Source organism: Dipodomys spectabilis, unplaced genomic scaffold (assembly GCF_019054845.1).
Source record: "Dipodomys spectabilis isolate Male_0828 unplaced genomic scaffold, ASM1905484v1 ptg000042l, whole genome shotgun sequence".
NCBI lineage: Eukaryota > Metazoa > Chordata > Mammalia > Rodentia > Heteromyidae > Dipodomys > Dipodomys spectabilis.
The window spans coordinates 2,325,001-2,342,167 of NW_024870719.1; the positions used below are offsets into that span (position 1 = coordinate 2,325,001).

At 39.9% G+C, this 17,167-nt stretch overlaps 1 protein-coding gene across 2 annotated transcripts in view; it reads left to right on the top strand.

Annotated features, from left to right (window-relative positions):
• The window catches only part of LOC122106533 (signal recognition particle 54 kDa protein), a 97,023-nt gene extending 83,171 nt beyond the window's left edge, over positions 1 to 13,852 (top strand). Inside the window, exons 3-5 of one of the 2 annotated variants that reach the window (XM_042677912.1) lie at positions 6,827 to 6,893; positions 8,361 to 8,458; positions 13,015 to 13,852. In XM_042677912.1, coding sequence (XP_042533846.1) covers positions 6,827 to 6,893; positions 8,361 to 8,458; positions 13,015 to 13,221 — 372 coding nt within the window. In that variant the 3' untranslated portion in view covers positions 13,222 to 13,852. The remainder of the gene's footprint in view (positions 1 to 6,826; positions 6,894 to 8,360; positions 8,459 to 13,014) is intronic. The other variant, XM_042677913.1, reaches the window with a different exon arrangement.
• Positions 13,853 to 17,167: the final 3,315 nt, after the last annotated feature.

Here is a 17,167-nt window from a genome sequence, read left to right on the forward strand (position 1 = left end):
TTTAAAGCCTATTCACAGATACATACAACCATTGCCACAGTTAATCTTAGTACATTTATGTCACCTCCAAAAGGTACCACATACTCTTATCTATTACTCCTGTCCTCTTACTCAGTTTCTTCCCTCTAAGTCCTTGGCAACTGTTAATCTTTGTCTATAGATTTTCCTCTGATGGACATTTGATATAAATGATCTTTACATTATGTGGTCTTTTGTGGCTGGCTTCCTTAGCATAATATATATTTTTCTTTTTTAATAAATTTTTTATTGTGAAAATACCGTACAGGCCGGGCGCTGGTGGCTCACGCCTGTAATCCTAGCTACTCAGGAGGCTGAGATCTGAGGATCGCGGTTCAAAGCCAGCCCGGGCAGGAGAGACCGTGAGACTCCTATCTCCAATAAACCACCAGAAAACCGGAAGTGGCGCTGTAGCTCAAGTGGTAGAGCGCTCGCCTTGAGCTGAAGAGCTGAGGGACAGTGCCCAAGCCCAGAGTTCAAGCCCCATGACCGACCAAAAAAAAAAAAAAAAAAAAAAAAGAAAATACCGTACAGAGGGGTTACAATCACATGAGCAAGGAAATGAGTACATTTCTTTTCATGCATTGTTGCCACCTCCTTTGTTTTTCCCCTACCATTCCTTCCCTCCCATCTCCACAACTACACTCCCCCTTGCCCCACAAATTGTAGAGTTTATTTTTTGACATAGTGTCTTGTATATCTCATTGTTGCAATGGGTCAACCTGTAACCCTATTTAAACAATTTGTTTTTTCCCTTCCGCTCCCCAAATTGTACCAACATCAAATACAGTGAAAACAGGGGTTATACTGTGGGGGAGGGTAGCATATTTTCAAGGTTCATTCATATTATAACATGTCTTAGTACTTCATTACTTTTTATGATCAAGTAATATTCTGTTCTATCAATGCATAACATTTATCCACTTATTAGTTAATAGAAATCTGAGTTCTTTCCCCCTTTTGCCTGATATGAATAATGCTGCTTTTGTGTAAATGTGCTTTGAATTATTGTTATTTAGTAACTTGTTTAAACATTTGCATTACCACCATATTGTTTTCCAAAGTGGTTGTAGCATTTTATATTCCTGTCACTAGGATGAAAAACTGCTAACTTCTCCACATTGTTTTTATTGGTGCCAGTTCTGGGACTTGAACTCAAGGCTTGGGCACTGTTCCTGAGCTTTGGTGCCCAAGGCTAGCACTCTTACCACTTGAGCCACAGCTCCACTTCTTTTTGGTAGTTAATTGGAGATAAAAGCTTCACAGACATACCTACCTTCCAGGGCTGGCTTTGAACTGAGATCTTCAGATCTAAGCCTCCTGAGTAGCTAGGATTACAGGTATGAGCCACTATGCCCAGCTCTCCACATCTTAAGAATTAATTATCTTTGGGCTCAGCAGAACCACGCCTACAAGGGTAAAACCTTTGAGCTAGGCTTGAGCAGAAGCAGCTTAGGGATGGTGCTCAGGCTTTGAGTTCAAGCTCTAGGACTAGCAAAAAAGTTAAATAAAAAACTTTATTGTTTTTATTAATGTGTTGTGCAGAGGGGTACCCTTTCATAAGTCAGGTAATTTCCCCCTCCCATCCCTGCCCATAAGTTACATAGGTCATTTTTTTTTTTTTTTGGGGTCCGGTCTTGGGGCCTGAACTCTGGGCCTGGGTGCCTTCCCTCAGCTCTTCAGCTCAAGGCTAGCGCTCTACCACTTGAGCCACAGCGCTACTTCCGGCTTTTTTTTTTCCCCCTGCTTATGTGGTGCTGAGGAATTGAACCCAGGGCCTCATGCATGCAAGGCAAGTGCTCTACCACTTGAGCCATAGCGCTACTTCCTGCTTTTTTTTTTTTTCCTGCTTATGTGGTGCTGAGGAATTGAACCCAGGGCCTCATGCATGCAAGGCAAGCGCTCTACCACTGAGCCACCTTCCCAGCCCCCCCCCCCCCCTTTTTTTTTTGCCAGTCCTGGGGCTTGAGCTCAGTACCTAGGCTCAGTACTTCTTTTGCTCAAGGCTAGTGCTCTACCAACTTGAACCACAGCGCCACTTCCGGCTTTTTCTGTTTATGTGGTACTGAGTAATCAAATCCAGGGCTTCATGCATGCTAGGCAAGTACAATACCACTCAGCCACATTCCCGGCCACAAAGGTAATTTTCCATATAGTGTATACTGAATGACATGATTCCATTTGTTCACCCTTCCTCTCTCCCTTTCTGTATACCTCCTTTCCCCTCCTAGAAGAAAAAAACCACCACCACCACCATTTTGATGAAGTATCAAGTATGTTCTTTTTTTTTTTTTTTTTGGTCCTGTTGTGGGACCTGACCTCTGGGCCTGGGCACTGTCCCTCAGCTCTTCACCTCAAGGCTTTTGTGCTCTACTACTTGAGCCACAGTGCCACTTCCAGCTTTTTTTTCTTTTTGCTAATGTGGTGCTGAGGAATCGAACCCAGGGCCTCATGCATGCAAGGCAAGCGCTCTACGACTGAGCCACCTTCCCAGCCCTCAAGTATGTATTTTTATTTTGGGTTGTGTTTTTAATATATTTATAAATATGTTGCCAAATCTAAGGTTAGATATTTAGCTTTACATTTTCTTTTTGAAGTTTCAGTTTTAGCTCTTACACTTACATCTTTGGTTCCCTTTTTTAATAGCATGAGGTAAAGGTCCTGAATGTGAATTTTCCAGTTTGACTTAACACTAGTTTTTGAAGATCCCTCGCCCCCCAACACTGAATTGTTTTGTTTTTTTTTTACTCTGTGTTATTTATTTATTTATTTTTAAATTTTATTTTTTTGTGAACATACTGTACAGAGGGGTTACAATTACATGGGCAGGATAATGCATACATTTCTTATCAAGCATTGCAGCCTCCTCCTTTGTTTACCCTTCACATCCCTTCCCTACCTCCCCCCTCCCTCCCATCCCAATCCCCCCCCCCACCAACGTTGTAAAGCTCGTTTTCAACATGACCTTGTACTTCTCATTGTTGCACCTGTATCCTTAAACAACTTGTTTTTCCCCATCTCCTCCACAAGTTATACTGACATCAAATATAGTGAAAGCAGGGGTTATACTGTGGGAGAGGGACATACAAAGCAACAAAGAGATAATCTTATAAATGCGTTAGAAACAAATGCATGAAATAAAAAAGCATTAAAATACATATCTAAGGGTTCATTTTCCTAACATCACATTATCTGCCCTCTTCTGCTTGACTCATACATATACTAGATATTGCAAATAAGGGAAACCATGGGACCTATGTTTCTTTGGGCCTGGCTTACTTCACTTAATATAATTTTTTCCAAGTTTTTCCATTTCCTAACAAATGGGGCAGTATCATTCTTTCTGATGGAGGCATAGAATTCCATTGTGTATATATACCACATTTTCTTGATCCATTCATCTACTGAGGGGCATCTGGGTTGGTTCCATATCTTAGCTATGGTAAATAATGCTGCAATAAACATAGTTGTGCTGGTAGCTTTAGTGTGGTCTTGTTTGTAAACATTTGGGTAAATGCCCAAAAGTGGGATTGCTGGGTCATAGGGGAGCTCTATGTGAAGTCTTTTGAGGAATCTCCATACTGCTTTCCAAAGTGGTTGAACAAGTTTACACTCCCACCAACAATGACCACATCCCCTCCAGCATCTGTTGTTAGGGTTCTTGATTATAGCCATTCTGACTGGGGTGAGGTGGTATCTCAATGTTGTTTTGATTTGCATTTCTTTTATGGCTAGGGAGGTTGAGCATTTCTTCATGTGTCTATTGGCCATCTTTCTTTCTTCTTCAGAGAAGTTTCTCTTCAAGTCTTTAGCCCACTTATTTATTGGGCAGTTGTTTCTTTGAGGATTTGTTGTTGGGAGATTTAATTTTTTGAGTTTCAAATATATTTTAGATATGAGACCCTTGTCTGTTGTATGGCTAGCCCAACACTGAATTGTTTTGGCTTCCTTGTTAAATCAGTTTTGATAGAATCATGATGTTAAAACACTATATTGGAGGGCTGGGAAGGTGGCTCAGTGGTAGAGTGCTTGCCTTTCATGCCTGAGGCCCTGGGTTTGATTCCTCAGCACCACATAAGAAAAAAGCCAGAAGTGGCGCTGTGGCTCAAATGGTAGAGAGCTAGCCTTGAGCTGAAGAGCTGAGGGACAGCGCCCAGGCCCAGAGTTCAGGCCCCACAACCGGACCGCCCCCCCCCCCCCCCCAAAAAAAAAGACACTATTTTGGAAATGAACCTGGCGGGGGAGGGGGAAGTAGAGAGGGAGGAGGGAAGTGGGAGAAAACGAGAGGGAGTAGCAATGTTCAATAAGACATGTACTCATTACCTTACTTACGTAACTGAAACCCCTTATAAAAAAAAAAAAGCGAATCATGGTGTTATTTCTAGATTTCGTCATAGTTCTGCATATCTATTATTTGTACCAGTATGACACCATCTTGATTATCATTCCTTTGTACTAAGTTTTAAAACTGGAAAGTTAAGACTCCTAACTTTGTTTTTCTTTTCTTTTTCTTTCTTTTTTTTTTTTTTTTTTTTGGGCCGGGTCATGGGGCCTGAACTCTGGGCCTGGGCGCTGTCCCTCAGCTCTTCAGCTTCAAGGCTTGCGCTCTACCACTTGAGCTACAGCGCCACTTCTAGCTTTTTTCTTTTTGCTTATGTGGTGCTGAGGAATCGAACCCAGGGCCTCAGGCATGCAAGGCAAGCACTCTACTACTGAGCCACCTTCCCAGCCCCCCTAACTTTGTTTTGCTATCTTGAGTGTTTTGGTTATTTTAGATCCTTAAAAATCCATAAAAATTTTAGAATCATTCTTTCAATTTATGTAGCCAAGTAGGGAATGTATTGAACCTGTATATCTGCTTGTGGAGTACTGCTATATTAATAATAGTAAATAATTTTATTCATGGCTTATTTTTCTTTAACTTTTTCTGTATTATGTGGTTAGTTCCCTTACTTCCCTTTCTCCTTCCCTAAGGGCCTTGCAAATACAAAGCACATGCTCTACCTTTGAGATATAGCCCTAACCTAACATGTAGTTTTCCATGTGTAAAGTTTGTACTATTGTGTTTAATTTGTTTCTAAGAGTTCTGTGTGTAAATTTTGTACTCCTGTGTTAAATTTCTTTCTAAATGTTTTGTTCTTTTTGATGCCATTGTACATGAAAGTTTAGTTCTGTGTTCAGATGATTTATTGCTAGTATATAGAAACAGGATTGTCTTGCTGATTTTTTTTTTTTTTTTTTTTTTTTGGTTGGTTGTGGGGCTTGAACTCTAGGCCTAGGCACTGTCCCTGAGCTCTTCAGCTCAAGGCTAGTACTCTACCACTTGAGCCACAGCACCACTTCCACCTTTCTGGTGGTTAATTGGAAATGAGAGTCTCATAGACTTTCCTGCCCAGGCTGGCTTTGAACCAGGATCCTCAGCTCTCAGCCTCCTGAGTAGCTAGGATTATAGGCATGAGCCACTGGCACCTGGCTCTTCTGAATTTTCGAAGACTTATTTTTGGTGACACGAGATCAAATCATGCCATTTACAGATAGCTCCAGTCTTCTTTTCCAATCCTAATACTTTTGTGTGTGTGCTGGTGCTGGAGCTTGAACTCAGAGCCTGGGTGAACAGAGCTATGCTTTATCATTTGGTGGTTAATTGGAGATAAAAATCTTGTGGGGCTGGGAAGGTGGCTCAGTGGTAGAGCGCTTGCCTTGCATGCATGAGGCCCTGGGTTCGATTCCTAAGCACCACATAAGCAAAAAGAAAAAAGCCGGAAGTGACGCTGTGGCTCAAGTGGTAGAGCGCTAGCCTTGAGCTGAAGATCTGAGGACAGCGCCCAGGCCCAGTGTGCAGGCCCCACGACTGGACCAAAAAAAAAAGAATCTTGTGGGGAAGTGGCATGCTGAGGCTCAGTGGTAGAGACTTAGCCTCGAGCTGAAGAGCTCAGAGACAGTCCCCAGGCCCAGAGTTCAAGATCCATAACCGACAAAAAAATAAAGAGTCTCATGGATTTTCCTGTCTGGGCTGGCTTAGAACCATGCCCCTCAGATTTAACCTTCCTGAGTAGCTAGGAATACAGGTGTGAGCCACTGGCACCCAATGTTGTTACTTGATTTTAAAGCCTAATTCCTTTTTAATCTTTACAGAAACAAAAATTCATCTCGCTACTTTTCTTATTTTCTCAACACTAAAGATGCCCTAACTTGTTTTGCTTAGTTTCTCTGATCTTCACTTTCTCACTATGTTTGTCACACTATGATTCTTAAGCTTCTTTCTATTGACTTCACACACTCTCTGATGGTTGTACTTATAAACAATACAGTCCAGGGGCTGGGAAGGTGGCTGAGTGGTAGAGCACTTGCCTTGCATGCCTGAGGCCCTGGGTTCGATTCCTCAGCACCACATAAGCAAAAAGAAAAAAGGCGGAAGTGGTGCTGTGGCTCAAGTGGTAGAGCGCTAGCCTTGAGCTGAAGAGCTGAGGGACAGCACCCAGGCCCAGAGTTCAGGCCCCACAACCGGACCCCCCCCCCCAAAAAAAAAAAAATACAGTCCAGAAGGGGGGATAAAAAAGGACAGGTGAAAGAAAGCTCCGGATTAATAAATCTGTATGATTAGTTCTTCCATGGACTTAAAATTGTGGTTGTTTTTGGGTGAATGTAGAGGATTTAGATTTTTTTTTTTTTACTGGATTACAATCAGTTTGTAGTGCCACTTATACAATATTGTGTATGCCTACCAACTATTTGGCTCTTTACTCCTGGCCTAAATATATAGAATGAGTTTAGGAATGAATGTTGCTAACCTGACTTTTTGTTTCAGACAAAACTTACCTGGGGCCCTTATTTATGGTTTTACATGCTTCGGGCTGCCACATCAACCCTCTCAGGTATTGCTCTTCTGTTTGACTATTGTGTAACTGCTGTAATAAGTTCTAAGAACAGGAGTTTTGCCAAATGGGATGTTCACATTTGGAGAAGACAATGGAGAGTTAATCATTTTATCCTCAGATGCTATCTGTCTAACACTAGAAAATAGCAATCTAACTTGTGAAGACGATATTCACCTTTAATTAAAAAAATAAATGAATGGAAGCTGCACTGGTTGCTTACACCTGTCCTAGCTACGCAGGAGGCTGAGATCTGAGGATCATGGGTTTGAAGCCACTCTGGACAGAAAAGTCCATGAGATTCTTTATCTTCAAATAACCATCAAAAGAATGGAAGTGGAGCTGTGGCTCAAGTTGTAGAGTGCTAGCTTTGAGCAAAAAAAAAAAAAGCTCAGGGACAGTGCCCATACCCTGATTTTAAAGCCCTGTGAGAATAAATAATATTGATTTCTTAAAATCTTAACACTTAAAAAATAAATAAAGCCCCACGACCAGCAAACAAAAAAATAAAAACCTCTCTGAAAATGGCATCATTAAATGTAGGTAGGATTTTCATGTTTTGAATCCTGTTAGCAACTATTACATACTTTTGCCATTTACTCTCCTATTGGTATTATCTTCTTCTCCTCTTCCTCTTCCTCCTCCGAATCTTCCTCTTTTTTTTTTGTTGTTGTTGTTGGTTGTGGGCCTTGAACTCAGGGTCTGGGCATTATCCCTAAGCTTTTTTGCTCAAGGCTAGCTAGCCCTTTACCACTTTGAGCCATAGCTCCACTTCAGGTTTTCTGGTGGTTAATTGGAGATAAGAATCTCATGGACTTGTCTGCCCTGGCCAGCTTTGAACTGCAATCCTCAGATCTTAGCCTCCTGAGTAGCTAGGATTACAGGTATGAGCCTCCTGTGCCCAGCATAGACTAACTTTTTAACAGTATGTTTTTCTTAAAGAAATTGACATGAAACTTAAGCATAACTGGTAAGAATTGTTATAAGAGAAATGTGGGCAGGTGTGGTGCATGTCTATAATGCTAGCACTATATAGAATTAAGAGAATCATAAGTTCTAGGCTTGCCTAACCTCCATAATGAAACCTTGTCTCAAAAATCTGTGAAAGGGTTGGGAATGTGGGTTTGTGGTAAAGTGCTTGCCTAGTATATATGAAGCCCTGGGTTCAATTCCTCAGTATCACCCACATAGAATAAGCCCGAAGTGGTGCTGTGGCTCAAGTGATAGAGTGCTAGCCTTGAGCAAAAGAAGCTCAGGGTCAGTCCCCAGGCATGAGTTCAAGTCCCAGAATTGGCAAAATAATAATAATAATCTGGGGGGGGGGGGGGAAGGATGGACTGTTGTTGGATACCCAGAAAAAGCATGATAATCTGGAGGATAGGAATAGCAACTTTTATATTTTTCTTGTCTTAAAGTACATAAGAAATGCTTATGGAATTTTATGTCTTTTAACTTCTGTGTCTTTAGTGTGTGACTTTCTCGGAGAGAAGATTGCATCTGTTTTGGGGATCAGTACCCCAAAATACCAATATGCCATTGATGAGTATTACCGGATGAAGAAGGAGGTGTGTCTCCTTTTTGAATTTTATTGACTCATACATTTTGTAGTGAGCATATGGATCCTCTAACTGCTACAAAGAGATAACTCCTTATTATTTATTTTATTTAAAAAATATTTTTTATGGGCTGGGAAGGTGGCTCAGTGGTAGAGTGCTTGCCTTGCATGCACTAGGCCCTGGGTTCGATTTCTCAGCACCACATAAACAGAAAAAGCCAGAAGTGGCTCTGTGGCTCCAGTGGTATAGCGCTAGCTTTGAGCTGAAGAGCTGAGGGACAGTGCCCAGGCTCAGAGTTCAGGCCCCGTTACTGGCAAAAAATAAAAATTATTTTTTGTCTGATTGGGGCTTGAACTTGGCTTGGATACTGTCCCTGAGCTTTTTCATTCAGACTAGTGTAGTACCACTTTAAGCCACAGCTCGATTTCCAGTTTTCTTAATTGACATAAGAGTCTTGCCTGTGCTGGCTTTGAACCATGATCCTCAGATCTCTGATCTCTCCTGAATAACTAGAATTATAGGCATGAGCCACTGGTGCCTGGTTATTTATCTTCTTTTTGTTGGTGATCATAGAGCCTCATGAATGCAAGGCAAGTGCAAGTGCCTTGTCACTGAAGATAGCTCCTTTCTGTTTATCTAATCAAAGTATATTTTAGTATTTGTTAAAACTGTAATCTTCCCAAGATCCATGTGCTAAATTAAGCAGTTTTATTGTGCTAGTTATATATATTGTGCCTATATTAATCTTCACACAGTATTTTTGGATTATTCTGATTTAAGATGAAATAAGACCCAAACATTTTATATTTAAGCACAAAGACTAGATATAGAAATGGAATAAATTTGATGCACAGAAATGTGTGTGTGTGTGTGTGTGTGTGTGTGTGTGTGTGTATGTGTATGTGTATGTGGCGGGGGGGGGGGGGGGGGGGATTTAGACTTAAAGAATAAGTAAGTCACAGCATAGGCTCAAGAATCAGGAGGCTTTTGGGCCAGGTGCAGTCACTTACCCAGCTAATTGGGAAGCAAGATTAAATAGGAATGTAGATCCAGCCCAGACTGAGTAAAATCAGCAAAATCTTATCCCAAGCAACAGGCCAATTATGGTGGTGTGCCTGTGTTTTCAGCTATGTGGAAGGCACAGTTAGGAAAATTGTAGTCCAGTGCCAACCCTGGACAGAAATGCAGATAAAAACCTAAAGGTTTGGGAGTGTGTGTGGCTCAAGTGGTAAAGCAATGCATAAGCAAGTACAAGGCCTTAAGTTTTAACCCCAGAACCTCTTCCTCCCCAAAACAATTTGAATTTAAAAGGCTTCAATTCAAAGTCTTTTGCTACTTTTACCTTTGTAGCAAAATGTAGCCTCTAAAGCACAATTTCTTATTCATATGAGAATTGCAATATCTATGCTTAGGATTGCTCTAAGGATTGAGATAATAAATGCTTAGAATAGTGCCTAGTATATATTGATGAACACATAATCAATATCAGAATCTATTATTCTCCAAGTAAACTAAGCACAGAGATTTAGGTAAAGTAGAATATAGAGATGTGAAGATTAGGGCTGGGAAGGTGGCTCAGTGGTAGAGCGCTTGCCTTGCATGCATGAGCCCCTGGATTCGATTCCTCAGCACCATATAAGCAGAAAAAAGCCAGAAGTGGCGCTGTGGCTCAAGTGGTAGAGCGCTAGACTTGAACTGAAGAGCTGAGGGACAGTGCCTAGGCCCAGAGTTCAGGCCCCAGAAAAAAAAAAAAAAAAAGATGTGAAGATTAGCTATTGAGTAAATAATAAGAATAGCACTTAATCACTGGAGGGTAATGCTGCAGATGAGTCTGGAAAAATTACCTTAAATTTGTTGTGTGATTTTTAAACATGTTTTATGAACAAATGATTTTTTTAATATTCTAAAACTGTTTTAGAACCTTATTACCTCATTTGTACCATTCTAATAGCCTTGTAATAATCCCTTGTCTTACTTCTCAGGCAAACTCCAGATGCGTCTTAAGAAGATAGTCTCCCTGTACCGACTACTTTAGTACCACAGAGTCCAGTATAAATGCTACCTCTTCCATGAGGAGCTCTAGAACTAAGTTTCTAAATCTTCGTCTTATCACTCTTGTACATCATATAAACATGTCTTAAACGTTCCTACTAGTAAACTTCTTGGGGACAGAGACTTTGTATACTTCTCATAATTATCTATATACTAAATACTTATGGGAAAATAAACTAGTATACCACTAAATGAAGGAACCAATCTAGTCAACTAAATAGAAAGATACCTTATAACTGAAGTATAATTATATAATCTACATAATATTGCTCACCTTACTTAAATTAGGCTTAATCTAAACAAATATAGTCTTTGTTAAAAGCTTTTTTTTTTTTTTTGGTTAGTCATAGGCCTTGAACTCAGGGCTTGGACATGTTCCCTGAGCTTTTGTACTCAAGGCTAGTGATCTACCATTTTGAGCTACAGCTCCACTTCTGGTTTTGGGGTGGTTAATTGGAGATAAGAGTCTCACAGACTTTTCTGGCTTTAAACTGCAATTTTCAGATCTCAGCCTCCTGAGTAGCTAGGATTACAGACATGAGCTAATTATTATTACTATTATTTTATTTTATTTTTTTGTCTGTTGTGGGGCTTGAACTCTGGGCTTGGGTGCTGTCCCTGCGCTCTTCAGCTCAAGGTGAACGCTCTACTGCTTGAGCCACAGTGCCACTTCCGGTTTTCAAGTGGTTTATGGGAGATAAGAGTTTCATGGACTTTTCTGCCCGAGCTGGCTTTGAACTATGATCCTCAGATCTCAATCTCCTGAGTAGCTAGGATTACAGGCGTGAGCCACCGGTGCCCAGCTAGAGCTAATTAATTTTTAATAAAGAGGTCTCATTTACAGAGTACAGGACCATGTTTTAGAAATAACTTGTTTTCTTTAATATGTTTTCTAATAGTTATTGTTTAATTTTAGGAATAGGGGAAGTCCATGCTTTTTTTTTTTTTTTTCAAAGGTGTTGCTAAGGATCAAAACTCCAGGCTCCTTTATATGATAAGAAAGCCCTTTAAACATTGAGCTTCAAGAATTTCTTAGAGGACTCTGAACATTCATACAGTGAGACCAAAGGGGAGGATATTCTTAGGAGAGGATCACAAGGGCTCAATAGCTATGTGTATATGATCATATAAAGTGATGCTTATTGAAATGAACTCCAAGAAATGGAAACAAAAGTTTTATTTTACTTTTTGTGGCTTTTTTTCCTTTGTTTTTCCCTTTTGTTGTTTTTGATTTCTGTATTTTTCATCTTGCAAATAAGTTTATCTGATTTGAAGTGGAAGGGGAAGCACAGAAATGGTAGAACAAAGGGTGAACTAAGCAGTGATACTCACTAGACAGTATGTTGAAAATGAGTTATACAACCTAGAGGGAAAGAGGTTGGGAGGGAAAAAACTAGGAGAAAACAAGGAAAGAGGTGACATTGTTAAAAAAAATAAATGTACTCAGTTACCTGACTTATGTAACTGTAAGCCCTCTGAACATTACTTTTACAATTTTTTTTTTTTTTTGTCGGTTGTAGGGCTTGAACTCGGCCTGGGCGCTGTTCCACTTCCCGTTTTCTAGTGGTTAACTGGAGATAAGAGTCTCATGGACTTTTCCTGCCCAGGCTGGCTTTGAACCAGGATCCTTAGATCTCAGCCTTCTGAGTAGCTTGGATTATAGGCATGAGCCACTGGTACCTGGCCTAAAATGAGTTTTTTTCGGCCAGTCCTAGGGCTTGAACACAGGGCCTGGACACTGTCCCTGAGCTTCATTAGCTTAAGGCTAGTATTCTGCCATTTGAGCCACAGTGCCACTTCTGGCTTTTTCTGTTTATGTGGTACTGAGGAATTGAATCCAGGGCTTCATGCATGCTAGGCAAGCACTCTACCACTAAGCCACGTTTCTAGCCCCCCCCCCCTTTTTTTTTTTTCTTGTCATGGGGCTTGAACTCTGGGCCTGAGCACAGTCCTTGAGCTATTCAGCTCAGGGCCAGCGCTCTACCAATTAAGCCACAATGCCACTTCTGGTTTTCTGGTGGTTTATTGGAGATAAGAGTTTCAGTCCTTCCTGCTGGTTTTGAACCGTGATCCTCAGATCTCAGCCTACTGAGTAGCTAGTATTACAGGCATGAGCTGCTGGCACCTAGCCCCTAAAATAAGTTTTTAAAAGAATTTCTTAGGGGCTGGGAAGGTGGCTCAGTGGTAGAGCACTTGCCTTGCATGCATGAGGCCCTAGGTTCGATTCCCCAGCACCACATAAGCAAAAAGAAAAAAAGCCGGAAGTGGCGCTATAGCTCAAGTGGTAGAGCGCTAGCCTTGAGCTGAAGAGCTGAGGGACAGCGCCCAGGCCCAGAGTTCAGGCCCCATGACCAGACCCAAAAATTAAAAAAAAAAAAAAAGAATTTCTTAGGCCAAACTGAATTGAACATAACATTAAAAGTTTTAGTTTAAAAAAATTTAAAAAGCTCCAGTGAGAATATTGTTCCTTTAGAACATTTAATATTTTAACCATGGATCTTTGCTGTTTTTAGGAAGAAGAGGAAGAAGAAGAAAATAGGATGTCTGAAGAAGCAGAGAGACAATACCAAAAAAATAAGCTGCAGGCTGATTCCATTGTTCAGACCGATCAACCAGAAACAATGGTATCTAGTTCATTTGTGAATCTTAATTTTGAAATGGAAGAAGACTGTGAAGTAATTACAGAAAGCAAACCAAATGCAGTCCCTGTCCCACCCTAGAATGAAATGACTATCAAATTTGAAGCCCTAAAATGTTTTTATATATCTGGAACTTTTCACATTCTCTGTTTAGTGGAATAACTTTAAAACAATTATTTGTATTTTAAACTATCTGGAAAGGAAAATGTTCCTTCATTTCTAGGTTGTATCTAGCAAAAGTTGGATCTGACCTTTGGATATTTGTACTGTGCTTTTACTTTATGTCCAATTAACAATTATTGCTTTTTCTTTTCTTTTTTTTCCTTTTTGCACTGCTGGGGATGAAACCCACAGTTTCATGCATGCTAGCTACGCAAGTATTCTGTCATTGAGTGTAAATGAGTTATACTCTCAGCATAGTACTGAGAGTTTTAAAATGGTGTTTTAAATTATTTAAGTTAATGACATTCTAGAGTCCTAATCAATTAAGAGTTAATTAAGTTAATCTATTATTTTGTTTTAAAAAAGGTGAGTTGATTGGAACTAATTGGAACCGAAAATCCTAGACTCAGATTAAAATGAGAAATTTCCCCCCTAGATTTTCTCGTACTATGACTTGCACTTTATGCTTTGCACTTAATATACCTAACCACTAATTTCATACTAAAGATGGTTTAGTGAGTATGTAATAAAAGAAGCAAGATGGAAGCACTTTGAATTTTCTTTCATTGAAGTCATTTATAGAAACCCAAATATTGAGATAGGTTTCCAGTTTTAAATGCAAGTCACTTGATATTCTATTCTTTTATAGGTTATCAAATTGAAATAGCTAGATGCATTTATTAATATTTGTATTTAGATGGTAATAGCTCATTATTATGCACTCAGCATCCTGATTATATCATCTATTCAGTCCTTCATGTGTCCCATAGTCAAAATAGTGGGGATGGGATAGGACTGTGGGAGGAGATGCAGGTTAACCCACTAGGAGCTATTAAATATAACAATGAAATTAGTTGTCATTCGCCATTTTGAAGTAGCAGCAGTAAGATGGATAGTTTATTTGAACCCAGGTTGGTCATTTTTCTCTCTACTGGGTATTTGCAAACTTTATAAAGCTATATAATACAAAGCTAATTCAAAAAATATGCCTAAATATGTACACAGAACCTTATGAGATATCTGTATTGCTTTGATTTATAACTAAATATGGATAAAGAAAAATGTGTGGTATAGAAATGCTGTTTTCTAGTCATACTCTTTAGTTTTTTTTTTTTTAACAAATTAATGAGTAGCAGCCTTTTCCTAACAGTATGAAGCTTTCAGTTTAAATCTGTGTAAAATATAGCCAAACAAAAAGGCTAAAGAACAGCACCCTTTAGCTGTCTCTTACATATATCTCAAAAGAAAGTCAAAGCAACCAGTGTTGGTAACTCACATCTATAATCCTTCTTAGGAGACTGAAATCTGAGAATCTGAAGTTTGAAACCAGCCAGAGCAAGAAAGTCACTGAGGCTTATTTCCAGTTAACTAGTAAAAAGAAGTGTGTAGCTGTAGTTGAAATGGTAGAGCACCAGCCTTGAGCAAAAAAAGCTTAGCAAGTGTGTGAGACCCCCAGCTGGTGGCTCACGCCCATAAGACTAGTTACTCAGGAGGCTGAGATCTGAGGATTGTGGTTCAGCACCAGCTCAGGCAGGAAAGTCCATGAGACTCTTATCTCCAATTAACCACCAGAAAACCAGAAGTGGTGCTGTGGCTCAAGTGGTAGAGTGCTCGCCTTGAGCTGAAGAGCTGAGGGACGGGTGCCCAGGACACACACACACACACACACACACACACGCACGCACGCACGCGCTCAAGTGGTAGAGTGCTCGCCTTGAGCTGAAGAGCTGAGGGACGGGTGCCCAGGCCGAGTTCAGGACACACAAACACACACACGCATGCTCAAGTGGTAGAGTGCTCGCCTTGAGCTGAAGAGCTGAGGGGACGGGTGCCCAGGCCGAGTTCAGGACACACACACACACACACATGCATGCTCAAGTGGTAGAGTGCTCGCCTTGAGCTGAAGAGCTGAGGGGCGGAGCCAAGGCTGAGTTCAGGACACACACACACACACACACACACACACACACACACACGCATGCTCAAGTGGTAGAGTGCTCGCCTTGAGCTGAAGAGCTGAGGGGCGGAGCCCAGGCTGAGTTCAGGACACACACACACACCACACGCTCAAGTGGTAGAGTGCTCGCCTTGAGCTGAGAGACGGTGCCCAGGCCCAGAGGTCAGGACACACACACATCACATGCTCAAGTGGTAGAGTGCTCGCCTTGAGCTGAGAGACGGTGCCCAGGCCCAGAGTTCAGGCCCTAGACAGACAGACACACAGACACACACACGTACATGAGACCCTTAATTCAAGCCTCAGTACTGGTGGGCATGTGCACACATACAATCACATCAAAGGATATGTATAGTGGGCATATTACAGAAGTCTATTGTTAATAAATTAAGTTATTCAACTTCAAGTTCAGATGTTTTAAGTTTTTCAGCTGAAATTTAAAGAATTTAGGAAGGATAATTCTTTAGGAATCTTTGGTTGTATGGATTCATGGTATGATGGTTCATAGTACATATGGTATTTTTTATTCATGGGTATAAATGAGTAAAAGTTTTAAATTTTAGATTATGTAAGTATAAATAAATTGTTTACTAACAGTTCTAAACTCTGCTAGCCTGGCCTCTCTGATTTGTTTTTAAATTGGAGATGGCACTTCTCAAACATTTGGTTAAGTAAAGATAAATGTATATGAAGATGATCTGAATCTTTTCTCCTTAGGAATACAAGTATATAAAATAGCTTAACTAGAAACCTTTCTGATTATAACAGAAAGAGAAAATGATAACTTAAGGAGCTTTTATGTTTCTTGAATTTTACTTTGCTTGTCCAGTTGTGGCTACTTTATATAGTATTTATTCATTGTGCCTTAAACTTTTATGATTTTTATTTATACCAACTAAAATTTCTCATAAGTGCATTAAATGATGTTTCATTTTAAGCCTCTTTTACTATTTCCTACTTCTTAATTTTTTTGAAGAATTACTGTTCTCTCTGGATCACAGTTCATAATAATCTATTTTCTTTTCATCTCATAAAAACTTAAAATAAGCTGAGTGTTGGGCCAATTTATAATTTCAGCACTTGGGAGGCTGAGGCAAGATCAGAATTTTGAGATCACTCTGGGCTAGATAGTAAAATCCTGTCTCAAAAATCCAAACTAACATTAACTAGTGTGTAGTAAAAAAGTTTACACTGAATTAACAACTCTAACAAAAACTCTTAACAAAAATAGTTTTGTAAACCTAACCCTGGTAATGGTTAATAAAGCTAGACAAATTTTTTTTTACCAGTTTTTATTTTAATGAGAGCTGTTAGTTGGAATACTTTTTATGAAAACAACCTAGTAAAAGAAAGATTTTTTAAAATACTTCTAATAAAAACAAAATGGCTACTTTAATGGAAAAGTGTAACATCTTTGATTATACACAATGTTCTAGAAGATTGAAGTGTAAGTGATTACATTAATTAAGTCAGAGCTGGGAATGTGGCCTAGTGGTAGAGTGCTTGCCTAGCATACATGAAGCCCTAGGGTTGATTCCTCAGTACCACATAAACAGAAAAAGATGGAAGTGGCGCCATGGCTCAAGTGGTAGAGCGCTAACTTTGAGCACAGAGAAGCTCAGGGACAGAGCCAGGCCCTGAGTTCAAGCCCCAGGACTTGCAAAAAAAAAAATAAAATAAATAAAAACAATGATTTAAGTCATCCCTCAACTGTTCCAATTCTGAATAAATGTCAGAAATATTAAATGAAAACTTTATAATCTCTAAAGATTATAGTGATTTAAATGGAGTACTTTCTATTTTAGCAGCAAATCACAGTTATCATTTTGACCTAAATGGTACCAGAACTCACCGCCTTTTAAAAAGCAGAATTTTATCCTATTACTTCCAAACTATGAAACCTAAGTT